This window comes from Cydia amplana, chromosome 14 (genome assembly GCF_948474715.1).
Source record: "Cydia amplana chromosome 14, ilCydAmpl1.1, whole genome shotgun sequence".
Taxonomy (NCBI): Eukaryota; Metazoa; Arthropoda; class Insecta; order Lepidoptera; family Tortricidae; genus Cydia; species Cydia amplana.
The window spans coordinates 1,094,714-1,120,796 of NC_086082.1; the positions used below are offsets into that span (position 1 = coordinate 1,094,714).

General features: G+C 39.7%; 1 protein-coding gene across 1 annotated transcript in view; it reads left to right on the forward strand.

The window, feature by feature from the left end:
• LOC134654296 (227 kDa spindle- and centromere-associated protein-like) overlaps positions 1-26,083 on the forward strand; it is a 108,237-nt gene that overhangs the window by 63,506 nt on the left and 18,648 nt on the right. Inside the window, exons 21-26 of the mRNA XM_063509762.1 lie at positions 9,306-9,470; positions 10,286-10,403; positions 10,753-10,932; positions 20,730-22,423; positions 24,573-24,736; positions 25,666-25,776. Of these exons, the coding sequence (XP_063365832.1) occupies positions 9,306-9,470; positions 10,286-10,403; positions 10,753-10,932; positions 20,730-22,423; positions 24,573-24,736; positions 25,666-25,776 (2,432 nt within the window). The remainder of the gene's footprint in view (positions 1-9,305; positions 9,471-10,285; positions 10,404-10,752; positions 10,933-20,729; positions 22,424-24,572; positions 24,737-25,665; positions 25,777-26,083) is intronic.

Consider the following 26,083-nt stretch of genomic DNA (forward strand, 5'->3'; position numbering starts at 1 on the left):
GTTTATTCTTAAGTCTTACATAGCGGCACAACCCCTAAATAGGTACTTAATACAAAAGAAATCAAAACAAATCCTCTAATCACCCTCTATTCTCAGCAAGTCCGTGTTAAATCACATCAATAGCGTTCTCACTCTATTCTTAACATAACTGTTTTCATTTCGCTCGATCCATCAAGTCGGCATCAAAGGCAGCTTAGCCCACAAAAACATTTAAAAATAAACCTTAATCCCTCGTAACACGAGCCAAATCTTCAGTCAACATGAATATGCACTTAATCCTAATGAGTACAATCTATTTTTAACCTAAAATCGACTCTATTAGGGTTTAAACTCAGTTAACTCGCTTCGAACAGCTATTTGTTATATTAGCGATGTCAATTTGTAAATATAAGTACTAAATTGTACTTTATGCTGTTGTTATAAGAGGCATAGTAACAAATCATTAGTATCAAAGTTAAATGAGTAATCATGGGAGATTGAACCTTATCAGGTTGCAATAGGATTGAGAAGTAGGTTATTTGGCATCGTGTCGGGTGTCTTTCGCTCGGAACGTCTACTGATTCAGTTGGCAGGCTGACAAGTTTTCTTTAGGCCCAAACGGTGTAATGATGATAGGATTCTTGCACTAGGGAGCAAATAAAATCTTCTGTTAAGCCATGTTTGATAAAATAGAGGGAGATTCAAACCAAAATTACTTTAGAATTAGGTACTTAATATTTAGAAATTGAGTCTTATTCAAAGTCCTCAGATTTAACTGGTTAAAAATGTAATAAAACATTTGTAAGATTTATTTGTAACAAAGCAAACGTTTTCCCTCACTTTGTTTTATTTTGAATATGACCGTTAAACTTTAGAGGCCAATTAGTATATCCTTCATGTATTGTGACCTCAAACGTACGGAAGTCACAATCATTAATTAGTGTACTCCGAAAGTGGCTGTTTTAACCGTTCTTTGTTTATCTGAGACACTTTATCTGCTTTGTTTGATTATATGTGTCCAGTGAAACATTCGTGAAAACTGTGCTGTTTAATTGTTTATGCTACATTTGGAAAAACTCGAGACAAAGGGAATACAGTCATCAACAGAAGCAGCTGAGCGAGTGAGGTGTTCAAAATGAACAACTCACACTCTGATTTTCCTGATAATAAAGTCGTTACTTCTTTATTTTAGGGATAACAATACAGTTTCTGTACAGTTCCGTACAGAAAATATAACAACAAGTGTTACAATAGGTAATAATGTTCTAGCGATTTAGTATTTAGTAGAATATAATAGAATCTCATTTAATCACGTAGGATTTTACAATCTCTTTTGAATCGTCAAAAGTACAATATAAGTAAATTAAAAAATAAATAGCAGCTTACAAAATACAAAATTCATGTAGAATATCATGAATTGGCTTAGGTCTTTATCCACACAATAATGCAAGTGAGTTGTTTTGTAGTTAAAATCGAAATTGACACAGATTCCTGTGTCCGTTGGTTAACCGTGACATATGCGTTTGAAAGTGGCAGGAAACACCGATTGTGAGTCACTCGAGAGATGACCCTAATGCGGTGAACTCTCATTATTGGTATCATGCTTGATTAGCTTACAGCTCAGGGCTGACTCTTCACAGATTTGCGATTATATTTCCATTATCTGAGGGCCAACAAAAAAATCTTGATATCTGCCTTAATCTTGAGAGGCAAATAGATAAACAATCGAAAGACGTGGTTGGCGTAGCGTAGGCCCCCTCATTAATCTGTCAGCTCCCACGGCTCATATATGAGCCAGAACGCTTATGGTGACGTCATATCGTGGGATTCGACAGGTTAATAATTGGACAATCCTTTGGTAATAATTTCAATATAAGATACCTCGTAAGTCTCGTAACCCTCCTAAGTTCTTGGCTTCTATGATCAACAAGCGTTCCACAGAAAACAGATTGAGTAACAGGGAAGAAAAATCCCGAAACAATTAACACACATCAGCGTGTCATAATCGACCAATCGAATAAACATAAAACTTAATGATCTAAACATTCTTGCTCGAGCAAACCTCACTCATAAACTAAAACTAAAATATCCTTTATATCGAAAATGTCACAACCGACTAGAATCTCCTACTAAAAGGCGCCTATTATAAATGTCGAGACCTACATAACTCCACAGTATTTGTCATACCAATATGAGATTTATCCCGTTCAAATACAACTCAAATTTGCATAGATCTAGCAAAGATTTTCATGCGTCGACACATCGTAAAGCATTTGCGATTGCTCAAGCAGGAAGGCAGCCCTAGCGGCTAAAAATACGACGAGGTTAGGGAGGTCGCCGCTCGGATGCGGTAATGAGTTTGTGGTTTTGTTTATTTGTCTAATAGTTGTACTGTTTTTGACTGAATTTACTTCAAATACCTACTAAAGCCCAAGTGGCAAAATCTTCGACGAGGTAGGTCGCCGCTCGGATGCGGTATTAGGCTCTTGTAATGCTTTTTTTTTGTTTTTTGTGTCTTATTCTACGGTTCTACACTGGGGTATGGGTACGAGTTTGGGTTACTTGCTTCAATATGTAAATATGAAATCGTAGCAGTTGACATGGCGAGGTTCAGGATAGGTAATACACGTGGGTGTTGCTGTTTCTTTATTGGTTTTTTCTACTCCCGTACCTTTATTTGTCATTTAAAAGGTCGTACGCACACCTTTAAACCCCTATGTTATAGTTGTCAAGACAAGCCTTTAGTCTATTCCCCAAAAAAGTATTTGTGCATACACGCAGTATCTTTTTGGTACTTTTACGATACTTCGTGTAATCACCATTTAAAAAATATTGTATGAAATACATTGTTGCCAACCTAATTTTAATTGGCATCTCTGACAGATGAGTACTAAGTGCATTGCTGCCAATTTACAAAATATTCATTAGGTTCTATAGTAGAAACAATAAAATTGCTTCAGAATTCAGAAACGCGCATGTGACACCCGTAATATAGCAAGATCCATAGACTACGAACACCGCTTAGCGTTGCTTAGGCTACTGTGGCCAAAATCGAGAAAAAAAACTATCCAAAATTGGCAAAATTGTAATTTAACTAAGAGCAAGTACCAGGGCCTCATGAGTTACAAGAAGGTGTCGCTGACCAACCGGCCGTGGGGCGCGGGGCGCGGTGGCCGGGTTTGGTTTGTTTACCTACATATATGTCCTATGTGATTCCACTTGTTTAAAGTATTATTTTTGTTGAATGAAAAATATTTGTTAAATTTACAATTTTTTTTTTCAAAGTTAGTGCTTGGTCGTAGAAAAAGTATTGTATGCAACGTTGTTTAACTGAGTCAAAAAATACTCGTGCCGTCTTTATTAACAATTTTCGGCTTCGCCTCAAATTGTTACTCACGCCACTCGCCTTTTTTGGCCCCTCTTAAACAACGGTTGCATAAAATACTATTATAGTATTACGGTTTTACACAGTGGTTATGTCACTTGGGTTGATTATTGCTTCATACAAAAACTGAGTCCTAAACGTAAAAGAAACCTACTGTTATGCGTTTTGGTTTTTTTGTATAATCATTCACAATCGATTTGCTAATAAGAGCTTGATAAAATAGTAAAGTTAAGATAACATTTTACATCATTTCTGAAACAGAAATATTCTCTCCACATAACACACTAAGAAACTGAAGAATTGAAGATATTTTCCTCAAAATAAAGCGACTGATCAAAGTAGTAAATCGATTCATTAGTAAACTACACCGCCATTATTCGGTCAACAACAAGCTAAGAAAGTTTTCTGCGTCATATCAAGCGTAAAAATCACCTATTCGTCTAATCTTTTGATACACATACACATGATACACAAGTCCCCGAACGCGCATCGCTCGGAAAATGTATTTCCCGCCTCGTTCCCTCCGCGCGCTCAGTCGATCTCGATGCTCCAACGAGTGCTCTGCTGTCGCAAGGTGAAACCCGACGGTCGCCATCAGATATATCGGAACGAGCTATGTGATCACAAATATCTGGACACTCATGTGATACCTATATTTTCTTTGTGATACTGTGATGTGAAGTTTGAGTTCGTTTTCGGATGTTATCTAGCGGAAGTAGCGAATTCTAATTTTAAAATTAGCTGTAGATTGTTGGTGGATTGAGTATGGGTTATGGGTTTATTTGGTGATGTTCCTACTATCATCCACACTGAATTCACAAATTGGTAAACCTTATGACAAATATATAAGGTTCGCTGATGATCAGTAAGGACTACCCCACACTAGCGTCTTTATGCGCTGTGGAAAATGGCGTCGCTGCGCAGTTGCGCCAACGTTGCGTCGAGCAGCAGCCATAGCGTTGACTAGACGCCGACGCTCGGGAGACGCTAGTGTGGGGTGGCCTTAAAGTGTTGATGTTAGTAGTTTATTAGATGACCAAAGACGACATCAAAATCTGCCAACTCTACAAAAACGTGTCCAGAAAATTGTACAGATATTTCTGATGGCATCAGTATCATGACATCTTGATCGTGTCATTTCGTGCGCGAAACATCTTGTGAAAACTCGTATCATATCATAATCGTAGATCATGTAGTGTGGTGTAGTGAGTTGTGATTGTCATCGTGTGTGGTCATTCGTGAGCGAACCATATGGTTTTAGTAACTATCGTATCATCATCGTGTGGTGTCATGGTATCATGTAGTGTGGTGTAGTGAGTTATGTTTCTGTGGAAATACTTTAGGGATAGTGGTATGGGGCTGCCGGATTTGACGGTAAGTGCTCTCATAGCCAAGTATCTTTATTTTAGTTCGGTCAAAGATTTGGATCTCTATCCAATGTCCCACAAAGGATACTTTCCTGGTTACTTTTTAAGGATATTTTTACTATTCACTACACAAGATTTTTACTATTCACAACCCTGATTTGATATATTTTTCTTAACCTAGTTGTTAATAACAAAAATTCCGTGAGACACAGACATATTAATTTATTAAAAACGGGTCACTCACGTATATTAAGTCGAAAACGCTCGACATGTTTCACTCTGTACCGAGGAGCGTCACCAGGAGCTTGAGTTAACCTAGTTGTTCCATATTTTGTCACTTATAAGTATACGAAGTCGCTGGCAGCAGCTATTAACAATCAACAAAAATCAGCAGTTTTGAATCACAGTCACAAGACGTGCCAAACAAACTGATGAAACGTCAATAGAGCTCAATTGAGACAATGATATCCCTCATTACCGTGAGGATGTTGCAGCGCTTTCCTCTCAATTGAATATGATATGTACCGTCAATTGGCCCACAATGTCGCAAAAGGCCACCTCGATTATTGCACGCTCGCTAGTGCTTAAAATAGGCATCTATTGAATTAAATGTATTCTCCTCTTTTTAAGACAGGTAACTTAAAATCAAAAGTTGGTAGGCTTTTACAAATGAATAATAATCAAGGACCGGAAAACCCCTCTTTACGCTTAATCCTATCAATTCGGTAACCCAATCGATTCGGTTACCTTATCATTCGGTAACCCTATCATACTGTTACCTGACCACCGACCGTTAGGTAAGCTTATTGAAACGGTAACCATAACCTTTAATCTGTCAGCTCCCAGCGGCTCATATTTGAGCCAGAACGCTTATGGGTGACGTCATATCGTGGGATTCGACAGGTTAACCGAGTTAATCTCATAACCCCATCGCGATAGGGTTTTTGTTAAGGGTTTTTAACAGGTTTTCATTCAGTTATGGTAACCTTTATTATCGGTTGCTTACTGGTTTGCTACATTTAAAGTAGTTTTAGTGATGTGCCGACAGAACTAAAAAAAACCGGCCAATTGCGAGTCGGACTCGCGCACGGAGGGTTCCGCACCATCAACAAAAAATAGAGCAAAACAAGCAAAAAAACGGTCACCCATCCAAGTACTGACCCCGCCCGACGTTGCTTAACTTTGGTCAAAAATCACGTTTGTTGTATGGGAGCCCCACTTAAATCTTTATTTTATTCTGTTTTTTAGTATTTGTTGTTGTAGCGGCAACAGAAATACATCATCTGTGAAAATTTCAACTGTCTAGCTATCACGGTTCGTGAGATACAGCCTGGTGACAGACGGACGGACGGACGGACGGACGGACGGACGGACGGACGGACAGCGGTGTCTTAGTAATAGGGTCCCGTTTTTACCCTTTACCCCGGAATTTTATTTATATTTTGTTGATTTTATTGACTTTATTTATTTATTTTTATTTATTATTATTTGTTTAATTTTTTAATTTTTTTTCTTTTATTTAAATATTTATTTAATTTATCTTATTAATTTAATTTATTTCATTTATTTAATTTTTTTTATTTATATTTTGTTGATTTCATTGACTTTATTTATATTGTTTATTTTATTTACTTTATTTATTTTAGTTATTTTATTTACTTTGTTTATTTTAATTATTTTATTTATAATATAATAAGATTTATAATAAGAACACACCACACAGGTAGGTATAAAGATAAACAAAGGAACGGCTAAAAAACTTGTTTGTGCTGGAGGCTTCATAGACCGCCCATGCCAACCTCGGTTATTCAATAATAAGTTGAATTTAAGTGTGCGTAAAGATTACAATCGTTTGAACTGGTAAAAAACCTTATAATGAAGTAACTGAATAGACGGGGTTTTTATTTCGGTTACCGGTAACAGAGGTTAACTCGATCTGATACGGTTACCGAATCAAAGTGTTACCTTATCAGACGGTTACCGTTATGGTAGGGGTTTTTATAACCACTTCTAAAATAACCCTATGAAAAACCCCGGTTAAGGTAACCGATTCCGGTCCCTGATAATAATATCTAGGCGACTGAGCCATATCTGGAAAAAATAGGGCTTTTTCTAATAAAATGTTTTTAAAAAGAGTCTTCAAAATTTATTACACAAGTCACAAGACTCTTTGATGTAATCCTTTTACAAATGCTATCTTTGTATTTAATGGGATGAAGATGTATAAATAAAATTATGATTAAAGATAATACAAATCGCAGATTTGTTTGTGTTATCGTTGAACGAAAATATATCTCCCGAGCCAATTTGTCATACAAAGAACGTAAATAAATGGCGGTGTTACCACTCTGTTATAATAATAAGACTCTGTGAGCATCTTGGTTCTGAACTGACGTCACCTTTGGTGATACAATTAAAACGATTAACGGACTGTTAAAACATTTAAAACGAAGTGACCATGGCATTGGTGATATTTTTGTTTGGAAGGAAAAATAGCACGAGTGTCAGGCAACGTACTTATGTAAATAAATTACAAATATAATAAAAAATGAGAAGTTTTTAAAGTCAGCTGTTTATGCTAAATAGCACTTTATACAAACTGCTTTAATAATAATATAGCTTTATGCAGACTGGCCAAACGTATAAACGTCAACGTATTATTGAACCAACCTTCCCCCCTCCCCCCCCCCCCATTCATACTCGAGAACGTCACATTAAAAATGATCGGAATGCGTTAGTTTAGTGCTCTAGTTTCCACATTTTCTCAATGAGCATCGTCGAAAATGTTTACCAGAAAAACTCCCCAATTCTCCGAAAACACAAAATGATACACGCAGATGCTATTTATAATAAGGAATTCCTTACATTAGACATTCCAGATGTAATAAATGTTATCTCTCTAATAATAAAGTATTCATATGTTATTATACATATGAATACTTTATTATTACTGGCTCAATGAACTGTGGAATTCGCGAAACAGTAGTGTGCAATATATAAATTATTTTGCTGACTAAGGATATTTTGAAATTTAATAAAACGTTCGCAAAATTTCACACGAGACGGTTAAGAAATGCAAACAGCCAGACTGTAGAGAAGAACAAGCAGACAGCCGGATATACGAAAGCATTTTTGCCCAAGTGGAGAACTATCTTGGACTTCGCACACGCTCGGCCAACAACCTCATATTCTAGGTCTATGACATCATCTAGGACTTCGAAGAATAGACTATTATTGTATCAAATTAATCATGACACTGAGCCCGAAAGTGATGACGAACGGCCTGGTGATCTTTTAGACTGGGTTGTAACCGGGGCGGGTAAAATTAGACCGTGTGTGACCCGGTTGGCAAACCGTTGGACTATTGACGCGTTAACGCGTTCGGTTTAATGTTTATCGCGTCGGTTTGGTTTTCGTCATCGTACCTACATCGATGTTTCGAATTTGGTTTATAGGTGTTTAGAAACTGTTGAACGACACCGGTTTCACTCACTTGAATTTTTAGTCGCTATTGGCGACATATTTCGGGCCCTTCGGGGGTCCTTCTTCAGGCTCGAGTGCTTGCGGCGTATATGTCTCACGAAAGTTTAATATCTATGAGGTGTTTAGAAATGTTGAGGCTGAAATATGTAAACAATTATATGAATGTGTGAGAACAGAAAACATTTATGAATTATGAAGTAATTGTGTGAATGAGATTATTTATCAGTTATCACATGTTGGATACTCAGATTTTCTCAACTTTGAGATATATTTTATATCTCAGCGGCGCCTGCTATATGTGTCTCTACATACTATTAAACTATTTTCACAGGATTTCACAAAAGCGTGTTGCTTGCGAAAGCATAGCATAATTTCTAAAGATATGTGTTATCACAAGCCAGTATGCGTTTCATTGTGTACTTGTAAACTAATCTTAGTAATTTTATTGTCGCTCTATATATTGTAAACACTAGTGCTATTTTCGCACTATCACAATAAAGACCTTTGCCAAATATTCGAGTTGCTTCTAGTTCAAACAAAGTAAAGTTTATTGTAGATACAGTGCTTTATTTTCGCTTTGTCAAACATGCGTGGAAACGTCTTTACGTTCGTAATAGTTATTTTCGATACAAGTGCGAAAAAGAGGAAATTCGAAACGAGTGGCGATAAATTAAAACACAACCGAAGGGAGTGTTTTAAATCGACACGAGTTGCGAATTACCTATTCGCACGTGTATCGAACAACGTTTTACAGTACATATGGCACTTTAAAGTTTCGACATCGCACGAAAAGTGCTATTTTACGCACTAGTGCGGAAAAGTAACCCCATATGTACTGTAATAGTACTTTTTAGGATTCCGTACCTCAAAAGGAAAAAAACGGAACCCATAAGGATCCTATAAAGGATCACTCGCGAATCTCTCTGTCTGTCTGTCCGACCTTAATGTACGGCGAATCCGTTTTTTTTTATCACATGTCTCGGCCGTTCTAGGATTACCAGCCTGGTGTTCATAAAATGGCCTAGCTTGACAGAGTCCTTTATGTCATATATGGCGATCTTTGTATTAACGTACTATTGTGTTTGTTGTAGGAGGTGCGCGCCGAGCGCGATGTGCTCCAGGCGCGCATGTCGGAGCAGGCGCTCAAGATATCCTCGCTGTCGGCGCGGCTCGAGACGCAGCGCAACAACGCCGAGGCGCTCGCGCACCAGGCCGCCCACCAGCTGACCGTCAGCCTGCACGACGCCTTAGCAGAGGTCACTTATTCATATACTTCCTCTGTTTCGCAGAACCTTCTCACACTAAGTGTAAGGCCTGAGTGCACGCTCGAAGCGCAGCGTTCGGCGGGGCGTGCAGCGTGGCGTCAGGCTCACAAGTGATGTGAGCAGCGTGCACTAAGGCCGCTCCTATACGCTTGCATTTGTATAACATGCACGCCGCACGCCCCGCCCCGCTGCACGCCCAACTCGAGCGTCCTCTCAGGCCTTACACTAAAACTGGCTGATGCCTTACGCACGAAACACACGCTCTACGCTGACGCGAAACGCCATACATTGGTTAACACCGACTATCGGGTATTTTATGATTTCGTTCTCAGGCACGACGTTCCGATAGTCGGGATCGTGGTACTACAGCTTTATATTTTGTGGCCTAGCGCGGATGTCTTGTTTGGCTGAGTGGCAATTAATGTGTTATAATATACGCCATACATTAACGGGCAGAGTCGTGTGTGCACGCTCGAAGTGTGCGTGCGGTGTTGTCAACATTACGTGACTACATATGACTTGTTTAAAATTTTAAAGAATTTCCTTAGCCATACGCTACCCGACATTTGATGTAAACATGTTTATAAAGTATTCATATCTGCTAGTCGGGAACGAAAAGTTTTATGTTTATGACAAACGTCACGCGGTCGTACTAGTCATTTCAAAGTCTACGGGTATATATGTACTTGGATATTGAAGGCACTTTTTATCATACCCAGATATCTAAATTCATTTACATTATGTTTCATATCAACAGTATTTCGACCCTAAGGTGTAGTAATCTAATTTTTAATTTATTTCAACAGGTACAAAGGCTAAAAGAAGAGTTGGATTCAAAAGACAAGCAGTTGTTACGAGCTAAGCAGAATTTAGACGAGAAGGAAAAGCTGAACGAGCGGCACCAAGCGTTATATGGAAACTCATGTAAGTATACTAACATCCCCAGCTATTTACAAATTTATTGCCTCCATACACTCCCTTCTTATGGATTTACAAACAAGTCAGTGGCAGATAATTTTGCGCGCATCGCTGCATTTCTAATATAAAATGAACACATACGTGTTCTTAATTTTATATTAAAGGAAAAAATGGAAAAAGTTACGCTTCCGGCAGGACTTGAACCCGCATCCTCCGCAATCCGTAACTTTTTCCATTTTTTTCCTTTAATATAAAATTTGGAATATCGCTCGCAGACGAAACTGCTTGTTAAAAAATTGATACGTGTTCTTGCCAGTGAATGTGTTAACCTATAACAATGTTGTCCTACCACCAGGTAACCCCAAAGACAAGGTGATCATCCTCGAGCGTGAGCTCTCCGCAACACAAACCCGCATCGGGCAGCTAGAAGCTTTAGCCAAGAGTCTAGAACAGGATAAAGATGAGCTGCAGGCAAGCTTGCGGGACCACCAACGCGCGCTGGCCGAGAGAGAGGAGCAGCTACAGGAGATCATGGGTAAGTCTACTGTCATAGCAGCTCAGACCCGCATCGGTCAGCTAGAAGCTGTAGCCAAGAGTCTAGAACAGGATAAAGATGAGCTGCAGGCAAGCTTGCGGGACCACCAACGCGCGCTGGCCGAGAGAGAGGAGCAGCTACAGGAGATCATGGGTAAGTCTACTGTCATAGCAGCTCAGACCCGCATCGGTCAGCTAGAAGCTGTAGCCAAGAGTCTAGAACAGGATAAAGATGAGCTGCAGGCAAGCTTGCGGGACCACCAACGCGCGCTGGCCGAGAGAGAGGAGCAGCTACAGGAGATCATGGGTAAGTCTACTGTCATAGCAGCTCAGACCCGCATCGGTCAGCTAGAAGCTGTAGCCAAGAGTCTAGAACAGGATAAAGATGAGCTGCAGGCAAGCTTGCGGGACCACCAACGCGCGCTGGCCGAGAGAGAGGAGCAGCTACAGGAGATCATGGGTAAGTCTACTGTCATAGCAGCTCAGACCCGCATCGGTCAGCTAGAAGCTGTAGCCAAGAGTCTAGAACAGGATAAAGATGAGCTGCAGGCAAGCTTGCGGGACCACCAACGCGCGCTGGCCGAGAGAGAGGAGCAGCTACAGGAGATCATGGGTAAGTCTACTGTCATAGCAGCTCAGACCCGCATCGGTCAGCTAGAAGCTGTAGCCAAGAGTCTAGAACAGGATAAAGATGAGCTGCAGGCAAGCTTGCGGGACCACCAACGCGCGCTGGCCGAGAGAGAGGAGCAGCTACAGGAGATCATGGGTAAGTCTACTGTCATAGCAGCTCAGACCCGCATCGGTCAGCTAGAAGCTGTAGCCAAGAGTCTAGAACAGGATAAAGATGAGCTGCAGGCAAGCTTGCGGGACCACCAACGCGCGCTGGCCGAGAGAGAGGAGCAGCTACAGGAGATCATGGGTAAGTCTACTGTCATAGCAGCTCAGACCCGCATCGGTCAGCTAGAAGCTGTAGCCAAGAGTCTAGAACAGGATAAAGATGAGCTGCAGGCAAGCTTGCGGGACCACCAACGCGCGCTGGCCGAGAGAGAGGAGCAGCTACAGGAGATCATGGGTAAGTCTACTGTCATAGCAGCTCAGACCCGCATCGGTCAGCTAGAAGCTGTAGCCAAGAGTCTAGAACAGGATAAAGATGAGCTGCAGGCAAGCTTGCGGGACCACCAACGCGCGCTGGCCGAGAGAGAGGAGCAGCTACAGGAGATCATGGGTAAGTCTACTGTCATAGCAGCTCAGACCCGCATCGGTCAGCTAGAAGCTGTAGCCAAGAGTCTAGAACAGGATAAAGATGAGCTGCAGGCAAGCTTGCGGGACCACCAACGCGCGCTGGCCGAGAGAGAGGAGCAGCTACAGGAGATCATGGGTAAGTCTACTGTCATAGCAGCTCAGACCCGCATCGGTCAGCTAGAAGCTGTAGCCAAGAGTCTAGAACAGGATAAAGATGAGCTGCAGGCAAGCTTGCGGGACCACCAACGCGCGCTGGCCGAGAGAGAGGAGCAGCTACAGGAGATCATGGGTAAGTCTACTGTCATAGCAGCTCAGACCCGCATCGGTCAGCTAGAAGCTGTAGCCAAGAGTCTAGAACAGGATAAAGATGAGCTGCAGGCAAGCTTGCGGGACCACCAACGCGCGCTGGCCGAGAGAGAGGAGCAGCTACAGGAGATCATGGGTAAGTCTACTGTCATAGCAGCTCAGACCCGCATCGGTCAGCTAGAAGCTGTAGCCAAGAGTCTAGAACAGGATAAAGATGAGCTGCAGGCAAGCTTGCGGGACCACCAACGCGCGCTGGCCGAGAGAGAGGAGCAGCTACAGGAGATCATGGGTAAGTCTACTGTCATAGCAGCTCAGACCCGCATCGGTCAGCTAGAAGCTGTAGCCAAGAGTCTAGAACAGGATAAAGATGAGCTGCAGGCAAGCTTGCGGGACCACCAACGCGCGCTGGCCGAGAGAGAGGAGCAGCTACAGGAGATCATGGGTAAGTCTACTGTCATAGCAGCTCAGACCCGCATCGGTCAGCTAGAAGCTGTAGCCAAGAGTCTAGAACAGGATAAAGATGAGCTGCAGGCAAGCTTGCGGGACCACCAACGCGCGCTGGCGGAGAGAGAGGAGCAGCTACAGGAACTCATGGGTATGTGTATTAATACCCTGGCCATAGAGAAAAAAATACATAGAGTGCTCACTCCATACATCAGTTCAGACTATTAATTTCAGTGTCTACATCTAGCATCGAGTAGCGGAACTATCAGTACTGCTACTTGACAATAGATGTAGCACCGACCGGAAAGTCTTATCTCAACCATAAAGTAAGTATAGTATAGAGTAATCGGCCCATACAAGCCTCGCTTAGTTCCACAAAAATCCAAGAGATGTCACTCAGAGCACCATTGGGCCTAAATATATATTTGTGTTATTTCAAATCTTGCCAATTTTTAAATTAACATGTATAGTTCTAATTTATTTAGCATATTACAACAAAAACCTTTTAAAACATCCATTTACACATAGTAAATCGACGCAGAAAAAAATAAATAAATAATGGCATGAACTATTCTAAGCGCCATCTATCGCATTACTAGACAGTTAGTTTCTTGCCGTTGTAACACACTAAATAGCTCGATTGTTTGAGAAAGACTATCAATAGATGTCACTGTAGTAAATCCTCATACTTTATGATCATATCACAGACAACATATCAACATTATTAAGTAATAAATAATATAATTTTTCTCAAAAATGGACGGCAAAGTCGACGTTGCCGGTTAAAAAATAGGTCGCGAAGTGTGTAGTTTATGGTCATTCTAAAAATTAAAAAGTTAAAAACATTGCTGTCTCGATTTCGGGACTGCAATGTTGCATACAAATTCCATTATTAAACGAGTTCCAAACTTTTTAAAACTTTAAATGGCCATATCAAATGAAGGCATAGGTCCATTAAACAGCCGAACAGATGATCAGCACTTATTATTAATATAATGTTGGTACCGCGACTATTTAGGTGTCTCAAATACGTTGGCGTATTTTCAGCAGAAAAATACACTTCTATTTTTTTTAAAGGCGGCAAGCAAATCTTTTTAATGGTTTTACTTTTCTCTGTGAAAATTAGAACGTTGCTTCTGTAAAATATCTCTTGCACCATTTTTGAGAAAAGCACTATATATGACTCGGCTGGAAGGCTACTTGCTGGCTTCGGATTCAATTAAACGGACTCCCAAGGTCGTCCGTTTAAAACGAATCCTCAGCTTGCAAGTAGCTACTTCCGAACCTCGACAATAATGTACTATTGTTCTTAGAAACGTGATAATAATTAAAATATATTAAACCTACATGGTATCATCAGCCACACTGTTAAGTGTTAACTGTACCGATGTACAGTTAGGAGTGTTGCTGTTTGTATATTAATTTACTTAACCTTACGCATTACAAAATTGTCCTCATATAGCTATACATATATTTTAGGACAGTCTTACACTAATCGACCTACTTGGTAACAAAACATTGTAAATTCTTGAGTAGTTTGAATAGCAGGGCAGGTGACAAAAACTTGCTCAAAAGCATAGAAGGTAGCATCCTATAGAAGTGGTGTACGCGTGCCTCCGTGAGGGACAAAACATGTAAATTCGACCAATCATAGCGTCGCATTGCGCCGCTATGATTGGTCGAATTTATTTGTTATGGTGGGCAACAAATGAATTCGACCAATCACGGTGGTCAATTTACGGTGGGGAATAAAACAAGATGTGAGACTGTGACAAGGACAAACAATAATAGCGCTTTCGCTGCTACTCCTACTGAAAGATACATAAGACTATCCCGTTCTGTCAGTTATCCCCTGCTTCTATTCATGCTCAAAAGAGAAGAGACATCCGACATTTAAAAAAATATCCCTATATGTATGAGAGCAATAATACAATGTGTAAATGTAAATACATACATATCTTATATTTTATGATCATATCAAAGCTGGAAGTCCTAGGTTCGGATCCCCCTAAAAGTGTATTAATATGGTGTCCCATGGTGGTGGCCCATTTGTCCCCGCCGCCATACAAGAGGTGTGGACAGATGGGAATAGATATAGACCATTAATATATACACACACAATTAAAAAACAAATAAATGTCCTATGAGGATTTGAACCCAGGACCTCCTACTTCATAGCACATAGCAGAGCAGGGTCACTGTCACTACTGACTAGCTAGGAGGCCGTAGAAATAATATACAATTTATATATATTTAAATTAAGTACAGTCAGCGTCGTATAGTAGGTCGCATCCAAAGTATTCAAATAGTTCAGTACGCCATACAAATAATATGGTGTACCGAACTATTTGAATACTTTGGATGCTACCTACTATATGACGCTGACTGTACTTATATAACAATTAACAAATCAGACTGGCAGCCACAGTTTAATGGCTAATCTAGGATTAAAACTTTTTAGTGGCTTGCCATTATGTTCAAAACATTTAGCTTCATACCACATCAAATATTTAAGTTTACCGCCATTGCCCGCCAGCATTGAACAAATTGGTTGTTAGTGGGTAGACAAAATAAAGTCACTATCATGTTAAACATTGAATTTATTAATTGTATTTTATTATTTTTAAGAGAATCTTCATAGCATGTGTCTGTCCGTTGAAACAGGAATCAATCTCAACCATCTTCCACTCAAAATATTTTACTTGTGGTACAGTCGCCATCAGATATATCGGAGCGGCCAAGGCGCTCACAAATATCTGAACACGCCTCTATTGTCAGGGCGTTAGAGTGCGTGTTCAGATATTGTGAACACCTTGGCCGTTCCGATATATCTGATGGCGACTGTACAGAGATGCATTGACTATTTCATCTTCACTCTCTTGTTGCATACATTGTAACTTCTAGTGGCTAGAGGCTGGGTCCTGAAATCAGAAACATATTTTTTATATATAAAATGTAATAATATCACAATAAAGTTTAATACACATTGCCTTCACATTGGAGTCTGTTTGCAAACACTAACCATTGTATAGATTTAGACCAAGAAAAGTATGCAGCGATATTGATCGCCTGCGCAGTACATGTGTTATTTTAAATGTCAAACATCTTTGAAATTATGACGTACCTTTCTTCTTTCTTGCTCTAACTCTAAATACTTTGGAATCTTTTGCTTGCTCGGGTATCAATATTAGCATGGGGGGTTAAAATAAAACTTGACAATAGTTATTAGTGGGCAAGGGGGCAAAGCAGTTGTTTAACCGCTCATGCTAATGTTGATTCCAGGGCAAGCAGAAGATTTGAACTATGAGCGTAGCGAGTGGTTCGAGAAGTGGAATCTTGAGCGTTGTGAGAATTCAAGGCACGAGGGTTAAACAAACATTGCCACCTAATGAAACACAGAATTTATCACCATGCCAATGCAGGGAAAATACCAACTATAAAATACCAAAAAAATCAAATCCACATGAACATTATAAAGAATTTATAATTCAAAATCATCATTTAAAAGTAAATTCTACCAGCTAACATAAGGAAACTCAAAATTTAGATCTGATTACTTTGCCCCACATGTGGGAAAAATGCAATTTTCTCATTAGTATTTGAACAATCAAGGGGGCCTTTACCAGTTGGTGTGGTGATAAATTATTTAATTAACCTTTGTATTCAAAACAAACTTACCTGAAGTGTTAATTTTTTATCAATTTTATCATTTATTGGCAAACAGTAGACACTGTCAGATTAATATGTAGGTTTTACCATTAGTAGTGTTCCGTTACTACATCGGCAATTCACGTCATCATCACAGGTCTTTTCGTCTATTGCAGACGATTTATGCATTGCTGTTTAGACAACGGGTTTGGTGATTGTGGAGGCCGATGCGTGAGCGGCACGACCTCCCACATTTTGGGCACATGTCACGCTTAGCACAGTCTTTAAAGCGCCACATCGGTCTTCCAACTTTCCTTTTAGCATACCTACGCAACTGCACCAAGCAAGACACGTCTAGGTATTCTATTCACGTACTTGTACTATAGTTCAAATGAAGCTATAATATGAAATTAATAAGTTTGTATAAACAGAAACAAAGCAAAGGCAACCAACAAACGCGGTGCCGCTTTGTGGCGACTTGACTATTTGACAGTTTATTTTTAGTGTTGCCGTTGAAAGTTCTTTCTTGTCCCTAAATAGAGCTTTTATGATTTATTATTATACAATATTATTAGTTCAAATAAAATATGATATTCCAAAAGACTACAAATAATATTATATAGTACTTAAATTCCAAAATAATGATAATTATGCCTCAGTGTCCATTTCTGAGGGCCTACCGCGAACCACGTTCGACGTGTTGCCTCTCTGTCGCACTTGTAAATTCGTACGTAAGTGTGACAGGGAGGCAACACGTCGAACGTGGTTCGCGGTAGGCCCTCAGCTTTTTTAAGGAACAGGCGTATAACATTACCCTGAAGTAGGGGACTAATTTTAAAATAGCAATAATCATTACTTGATGCCGTTTTTGACGTTTCTGTGCACGCTGTTGTCTGTCTATACTTATAGGTCACATAATTAGTGATACAAACACCTGCCTGGTCAATATACGCAAAATTAGATATATTTATTCTAATTATAACAGAAAAAGTTTATTAAAACAAACATTAAATGCTTTTGTATAATAATTTCAGGTTTGATAGGTACGGGTTTTGCCATGGGAGAAGTTGAAAAGGAACGTTATGAAAACATATCTTTGTATGTATAGGTACTAAGATGGTACAAATCATGTACAAATCTGTTGCTTAAAAATAAAAGCACGACGCGACGTTGCCAAACTGCTATGAGTTACTGCGAAGCGAGTCCAGTTTAACTCGACAACGTCGCATCGTATTGTTACAATAGGGTATTTTCGTACTAGTCAAATCAGTTACTTTTTTATAGTTATTGCAATGCAACTTGTATCGTAAATTTTTAGAAGGCACGATAAGAGTGAATTGAGCATGAATTGAGGTATTTTATCTCATTAGGATCGAAAGAGCTCGTGAATTTGAGTACAAATAACACAAAAGTGGCAAAAAAGATCACAATATAAAAAATGGCAAAAAATAGTAGTTTTCGATATAAGTGCGAGAAGTATGTCATTTTGCACGAGTACCGAGCTTTCGATTTTTCCGGAAATATACTGAGGGGCTACCGCCAAAACCGAAATTCGCAAATTGCGGGGATCTTTCTCTTTTACTCCAATGCAGGCGTAATTAGAGTGACAGAGAAAAATGCCCGCAATTTGCAAAATTCGATTTTCGCGGTTATAGCCCTGTCACTTACAACGGATGCCTTTGCTTTGATATCTGGTGGCGTTAAATTAACTCCAAAATCGTCTGAATCACTCATTTTTATTAAATAACTTATGCTTTCTTGGCAATTACTTACAAACATAAATCACTTTAAATGTTGAATAAAAAAGGCGGGAAGGGAATAAAAAAAGTTTTACTTTTAATTGCCATTTTTTTCAATGTGGATTCTGTTGTCACTGTTGTCAGCATTATGCCAATTGAAGAGAAATTGTATTATTAAAATTAATAAAATTAATTTTCAGAACATATAATTATACATGGTCAACCAGATCTTGACAGTAGAAAAAGGCGGCAAATTTGAAAAATGTAGGCGCGAAAGGATATCGTCCCATAGAAAATTTGAATTTCGCGCCTTTATTTTACTGACAAGATTTGGTTGACCAGCTATATGTAAAAAAACATGAATCTTTTGTTATTTCATTATATTGATATATATCTAATTAATTACATTTATATTAAGTGTATAAAGTGTATTGTACGAACGTCAGCTTCATTCTGTCGCGCGTTGTTCAAGTAATACTATTGGGTCTCGAATAATACTCCTTTATGCCCAATCGCGCGTTGTTCAGGTGGGTCATTTATAAGCGGGTCTCGCATAATACTCATTTATTTAAAATGTATCAATCAGATTACTTTTTAGCACTAGTGTAAAAAAATCAAACTTTACGCACGATTTGCAGCTACAAAAACTAAACTTTTTGAGCAATTGGATTAAAAAAATATAAAGAAACGCTCAAGTACCAGTGGCATGGTGGCATATAGACGGACTTACGCCAGTAGTAATGTCTAATCCTTTTGCCATGCACCAATGGTAGCATGCGCAAAATTATTATGACAGGTATTTATTTTCAGCCGGTTTAAATAGTTTCGGCAAGACTTATGTAGCATTCTTATAATATATAAATATTATCATCACCACAGTATCGTTTTCCGAAATTACTTTATGGTTATACCGTTTGGCTACGCTATTTCTCTGTACCCTGCCTCTCCCTTCCCTCCCTGTACTCCTTAAGTGCCCGAACTCTCTTTACTCATACTGAAAGATACATAAGACTATCCTGTTCGGTCATTTCCTTCCACCCCTCATGCTTGATCCAGTTTTAAACTAGATTCATGATTTATTCAATACGCTATAAAGCGACATCTGTTGATTACTTCTAATCGTTGGCAACGACATATGTCTACTAACTTTCAATGAAGACGTATAGATGTCGTTAGGAATTCTATGATTTGGATGTGACACAGCGCCATCTTGTATCCATGATAGGCAACAGTGCTTTTTCAGTGACGCCATCTGGTAATGGTGCGCTTTTAGGCGGTCACATTTGAATGTATGGGATAGCAGCGTCTGTATATATGTAGTCTGTGTCTCAACAGCATAAGACTTTCCGGTCGGTGCTACATCTATTGTCAAGTAGCAGTACTGATAGTTCCGCTACCCAATGCTAGATGCTAATAGTCTTTTTGGTACTAAAACTGATGTATGGAGTGAGCACTCTATGTATTTTTTTCTCTATGACCCTGGCTGAACATTCCATCTAGTGGCCTACAACAGGGTTCTGCCATGCCTCCGCTGCTATTTCGCAGGCAGATTTTTGTAATACATTTTCTTCAATTGATAAGCTCGCAGGCTCGATTCGGCCCGCGGGTCGTAGTTTCGAGACCTCTGTTTGAATTTTACTTTATTACTTTGCGAGTTGCTGTTAAATCTACAATACAATTTTACCGAGTTTCTTCCGACCGGCATTTTATTACTATGTTTACATTTCGACTTTCCAAAAGCGTTTTATTCACTTGTCAAAAATAATATGAACGTTGAAACCGAGAGCAGCTTGAGTCAGATAGCACATGTCTGGCGGCGCTCCAACCTCCATTAGTAATATAAGCGCGACACCCACTAATGTATCGTTACGAGTGGTTCAGTGGCTGTTAAACGTAGTGGCTTGGGTTCCGTGTACAATTATGTACAGTCGCCATCAGATATATCGGGGCGGCCAAGGTGTTCACTATATCTGAACACGCACTCTAGCGCCTTGACAATAGAGACGTGTTCAGATATTTGCGAGCGCCTCGGTCGCTCCGATGTATCTGATGGTGACTGTAAATATAAACTTCTTTCGGATTTTTACATTCAAAACAATGCCACTTGGTACAAAGTTTTAATAACGTAACTGCTATATGTTATTTAATTCTTATACTGCAGTTCAGCCACACATAAAATTGTTTACATCAACAAATTTTAACGACTGTCTTTTGTGAGATAGATAATTCTTCAAATTATTATTGATTAAAATTTTCGTGATGGAACATTTCTTTTCTAGAAACGTGTCCATTAAAACCAAAAATACAATTGTTTATACATAGCGACTAAAAGTTCGAGTAGTCAATAAAAATAAGTTCGCTATTCGAACTTATTTTTGTTGTGCAATCAATAAATAATATGTATTTTATCGTCCTACAGCTCTCAAACTGGACGACGACCAAAAAGAAGACGAACCAGAAGGCAAAGTCTCTGCCAGAACCCTCAGCGACATAGTATCCATCTCAGAATTCGACGAACAAGACCTTCAGATGCGTCGCGCCGAACTCAAAGCGCAGAACCTCAGCCTCTCCGGCATCCCCTACGGAGATAACAGAGATAAAACACAAAACAGGACTCTACCCCCTGATGTATCCAAACCTAACATAAGCTCCCTAAACCTAGACTTTATAGACCACTTCGATCTACCCAGCTGCACACCGAGAGCTGAATCTTTACCATTAACATCCACTCAGAATAAGGACAGGTTTAAGAGAAACGCCAATGAGACGACAGTATTCGGTACTGCAGAGAAATTTGAGAATGTGAAGCATTCTACAGCTCAAAACATAGCTGATAACTGTTCTTTATACCCAAATAGGGAGGTAGATGACAGTAAAGATGTCAGCGTTGCTCCGAAGAAGATTGACTTCTCAGCGGAGCCTTCACATGATAATAGGAGTCATGATGACGAGTTTACTTCACTAAGAGAACTTGGTATCACACTTGATATCAGACAGGAGAATTTCCCAGATATACTGACGCAGTTAAAACATGAGATTAAGAAATCTAGAAGCGAACTTGATACTTGCAAGTCTGAGTTGAAAAATGCCGAAGAACAATTATGCGAGTTCCCAGCTCTTAAAGAAGAAGTAGAAGAGCTGAAAGGATTGCTAGAAAATACCATGGCCACTATGGAGAATGATAAAAAATTCTATGAAAATCAACTGGAACATTTCTCTTCAAATAAAACTCTGTTGGAGCAAAGAGTGAATGAACTAACGCAAGAAGTCAATGAGAAATCAAAAGATTTACACCTGCTTAAAGAAGATATTCTAAGGAGAGAAAATATGATACTAGAACTAGCTAAAGAAAAACGTAATTTGACCAACAAAATGACTGAACTAGAAGTTAAAATTGACGAAATACAGAGCAGAAATAATTCTTTAGAAAAATGCGAAACTGAGAACCGCATTTTGAAAGAAAAGATTTCTGAACTTCAGAAACTAGAACAGTTGGTATCTGAGAAGAATCAACAAATTGACAGTTTGAATCAACATTTAGACAGATTAGACGACATGCAGAGACGCCTTAATGACAAAACGGAAGAATTAGACAATTTAAAAGAGGCGTTTGAAGAGAAATCAAACGAACTATTCAGACTACAAGATACCATCGACGCTCAGCATCGGGACATCGACAAAATCAACGAAGAAAATAACAACCTTAATGTAACCAACAAAGAACTAAAACTGAAACTAACTAAACTAGAAAAAGAACAAGAGAACGCATCACTCAAACTACAAAACAGCGAAACTGAACTAGAAAGAGTGAATTCTCTAAACAACGAACTAACAGCTAAAATAGACGAGCTAAAAGATCTAACAGACAAGCTTAAAGATAAAGAAACAGAGATAGATATACTGAATGAAGACATAAATTCTTACCATGAAGAGATAGCGTCTTTAAAGGAGCAGATGAAGATGGTGTCGCGCAGTCCGTCGCCGAAGAGTAAGAGCGAGAAAGGGACAGACAGACAGGCGAGCAACGATAAGAAACAGCTGGCGAAGATTAGGAAGCAGATATCGCTGCTGCAGCATGAGTTGGACTTTAACAGGAAGGAACTCAATGATAAGGTGAGACATATTTTGTTGCTACTGTTTTTAGTTACAAAGAAGCGTAAGCGGTGGTGGCCTAGCGGTAAGAACGTGCGACTTTCAAGCTGGAGGTCGCGGGTTCAAACCCCGGCTCGTACCATTGAGTTTTTCGGAACTTATGTACGAAATATCATTTGATATTTATCAGTCGCTTTTCGGTGAAGGAAAACATTGTGAGGAAACCGGACTAATCCCAATAAGGCCTAGTTTACCCTCTAGGTTGGAAGGTCAGATGGCAGTCGCATTCGTAAAAACTAGCGCCTACGTCAATTCTTGGGATTAGTTGCCAAGCGGACCCCAGGCCGTGGCAAAATGCCGGGACAACGCAAGGAAGATGATGAACATGCAGGAAAAAAATGGTATACGATTACGCAATAGTTTTGTTGGTTAAAGCTTTGGATTCCTCCGAAAACGGTGCCGTCATATTACGGCCGCTATATAGCGTTGACTGACGTCACTAGAACGTTGTCTATGTAAACAAGATGGCGCGGTTTCCTAGACAGCGTTACGTTACGTTGATTGTCAACGTAACGTAAGATGACGGCCGTCATGACGGTGTCGATAGTTTCGTGAACGTTTTATTAGATAGCGGTGACGCCATTTTGAATAAATGACACGAGATTTGAATAAATGATTCCGTACTACGATAATTTTCCTCTTCTGATGATATTTCATCCTCCAAGTAAATTATAGATGATCAAGCAAATCTTGTCAGTAGGAAAAGGCGCGAAATTCAAATTTTCTATGGTACGTTATCCTATCGCGCCTACATTTTTCAAATTTGCCGCTTTGACCTTGGTGGCTGACGGTGTGTTATGACGCCTGGTACTTTCCACATGTCGCCACCGTAAAGACGGCCGTCTTTTGCTGCCGCTATATGACGGCCGTCATATGACGGCACCGTTTTCGGAGGAATCCAAAGCTTTAGCATTAGCAATCGACTCATACATCCAGATTACTCCGTCTAGTCTGTATACATAATTTTGGGACTTTGCATTTAATCGGTTTTACGATGAACCGTTAACTTTTATTTCAGTTTTAATGGCGCGACCACACTGCGTTGATTCTTGACAATCATTTTTCACATTTGGTTCTGTGCCAAAAATGTTTTCGATTAGATGCCAACTTCTGGTGTAGGATGGTTCCATTGTGATATAAAGATGAGCGTGGATTTTCACGGCTTTGGGCTTTTTATTACGGACGTGGGTTATTATATGTATAATGTATTACATCCTATACGTGCAGTATTTAACATACGTAGCGTCAATGTGCTTTAACGGTTTTCAAGAAAAACCTACAGTGGTTTAAATTGGTAGCACTAGCCCAGCACCAGCGTGAAATACATTCAGACATTTTTGAATTTAATGTAGCAATAAAGTTTTTACAAGTATTCTCTGATCAAAAACCTTATTGCTACAAAAATGAATCAATCCATGTAGATATCTTTGAATGACCCCGTATTCTTCCATATTAGAAATGTATATAGGAAAATTTAAAGATAAAGAGAAAATGCTAAAGATAGTAAGTAGGCATATTACAATACGCTTGTGAACGTCAAATAAAGATACGCCGGCTCTAACCTTATACTGCTCGAGATTTAAATCGCTCCTCAATTGGAGGAGGGTATTCCAATATGGGACCGGCAAGATACTCGGAGAGACACATAATGCACGCATTTACCACAAACGGGTTCTTTGCTGCTCTATTTAACACATTCAGTGCTGAAAACCCGACTATCGGTTTTTTTTTATGATTTGGTTCCCAGGCCGGACGACCCTATACTGTGGTACTACAGCTTTATATGACGAAATTTTTGTGGCCTGGTGCGGATGCATAGACTAGGAATCCTCTAGACGGAGTTTAGAGCAATTATTTCACGAAACCGATGTTCCCAAAAATACTAGGGCGCGGGGGACGAGGTGAGCGAGTCCCGTGCCGTGATTGGTCCGTTCAAACACACGGACGTCACACAAAGACACTTTGACTCGAGAATGGAGTAAAACTACCGTATATTTGTGGCAGAGGGGGTTGCGCTACTATGCTCAGTCTGGAGGATGTCTTGTCTGTGTGCGGATGTCTTGTTTGGCTGGGTGGCGATGAATGTGTTAATATTTTATATATTTGCCAGGCCTTCGAGCTAGCCAAAGCCAAGCTAGACGTGACGGAGCTTCGCAACAGTCTGTCACAAGCGACCAAGCAGGCAGCCGACGGCGAGGAGTTCAAACAACAGGCGGAGGCGATAAGGGCGGAAAGGGACAGGCTAGCCGAGCAGCTACAGGCAGTCTCCGAGAGGTGAGATATCTAGGTTATGCGAGTCACCAGTTTATATAATATTTTTACAGTACATATGGTGCTACTTTCCTGCACTAGTGCGGAAATGAGCACTTTCCGTGCCTATGTCGAAAATTTAAAGGACCATGTATAGTTTGTAGCTTTCTAGTAGACCCCGTAGGCTTATCCTATTGTCTATTGTTCAGTAAAACCGCACGTGCTACTTACCTGCAAAAAAGGGTCCTAATTATTCTATTTGGCACCTGAGCGCGGGCTAGTCCAACGCTCAAAAAACCAGTGTAGGTGCGCTCTCCGATAACGCGCCTTTGTTACGCATCTCGATGACACATTTTAGACTGGTTCTGTAGCGTTCGACTCGCCGGCACTCAGTAACCGAAGTATCGATTTTTTATGCAGGTGGTTGTGGCACGTGGCACGAGCGGTTTTTCTTAACAATAGACAATAGGATTAGCCTTCGGGGTCTATTAGAAAGCTACAAACTATACCGTAAAATGTCATCTGTACTGTGATACACGTGCAAATAGGTAATTCGCAACTCGTGTCGATTTAAAACACTCCCTTCGGTCGTATCTTAATTTTATTTATGGCCGTACTCGTTGCGAATTTCCTATTTTTCGCTCTTGTATCGTAAATAACTATTACATCATGCATGAAATAAAGCACCAGAAGATTAATGGAGAAACGTAGACAGCAGTTATTTTTAGACACAATTTCTATTTTTAAACCCGTATAAATAAAAGAGTAGGTAATTTGATTGTGACGTCACATGCTAGTGTTTCATATAAATTATAGTAGCAAAACCGTTTTGACAGTTCGAAAAAAGAAACTGATTTGACTAGTAGTCAAATATCCTATAAAACCTTGAGTTTGGTTGCACTTACCGTTCTTTGGACATCGTTGAATGCTTGTATATGCCCTTATTATTGCAGAATACGCGAAGAATCGGACGTGACCGAGCTGAAGATGAAACTACATGATAAGGCTGAGAAGTGTCAAGAATTGGAGGCTGAGGTCCAAGACTTAAGAGATCTAGTAGACAGGTAACATACATTTCACTAAAACACGACGAAGGAATATAACTGAATTCCGTAAGTTCTCTGATAGATTTCAATCATGAATCAGAATCACACACGATCTTTTACATTCTTTTGCTTTCATAAGTAATATAAACAATTTTTTTAAGCGTTTTTCAATTCAACACGTCAAGATTGTTTAACTTTTTTCTAGTGTTAAAAAAAAACAAAGTATAGTACACGTGAGCGTTAGATTAGAGAACAAAATTTCTAACTAAATGTATGCCCCGCCCCTTCCCCTTGGCCTTAAAAGTACATCGGGGCTTAAGAGGGT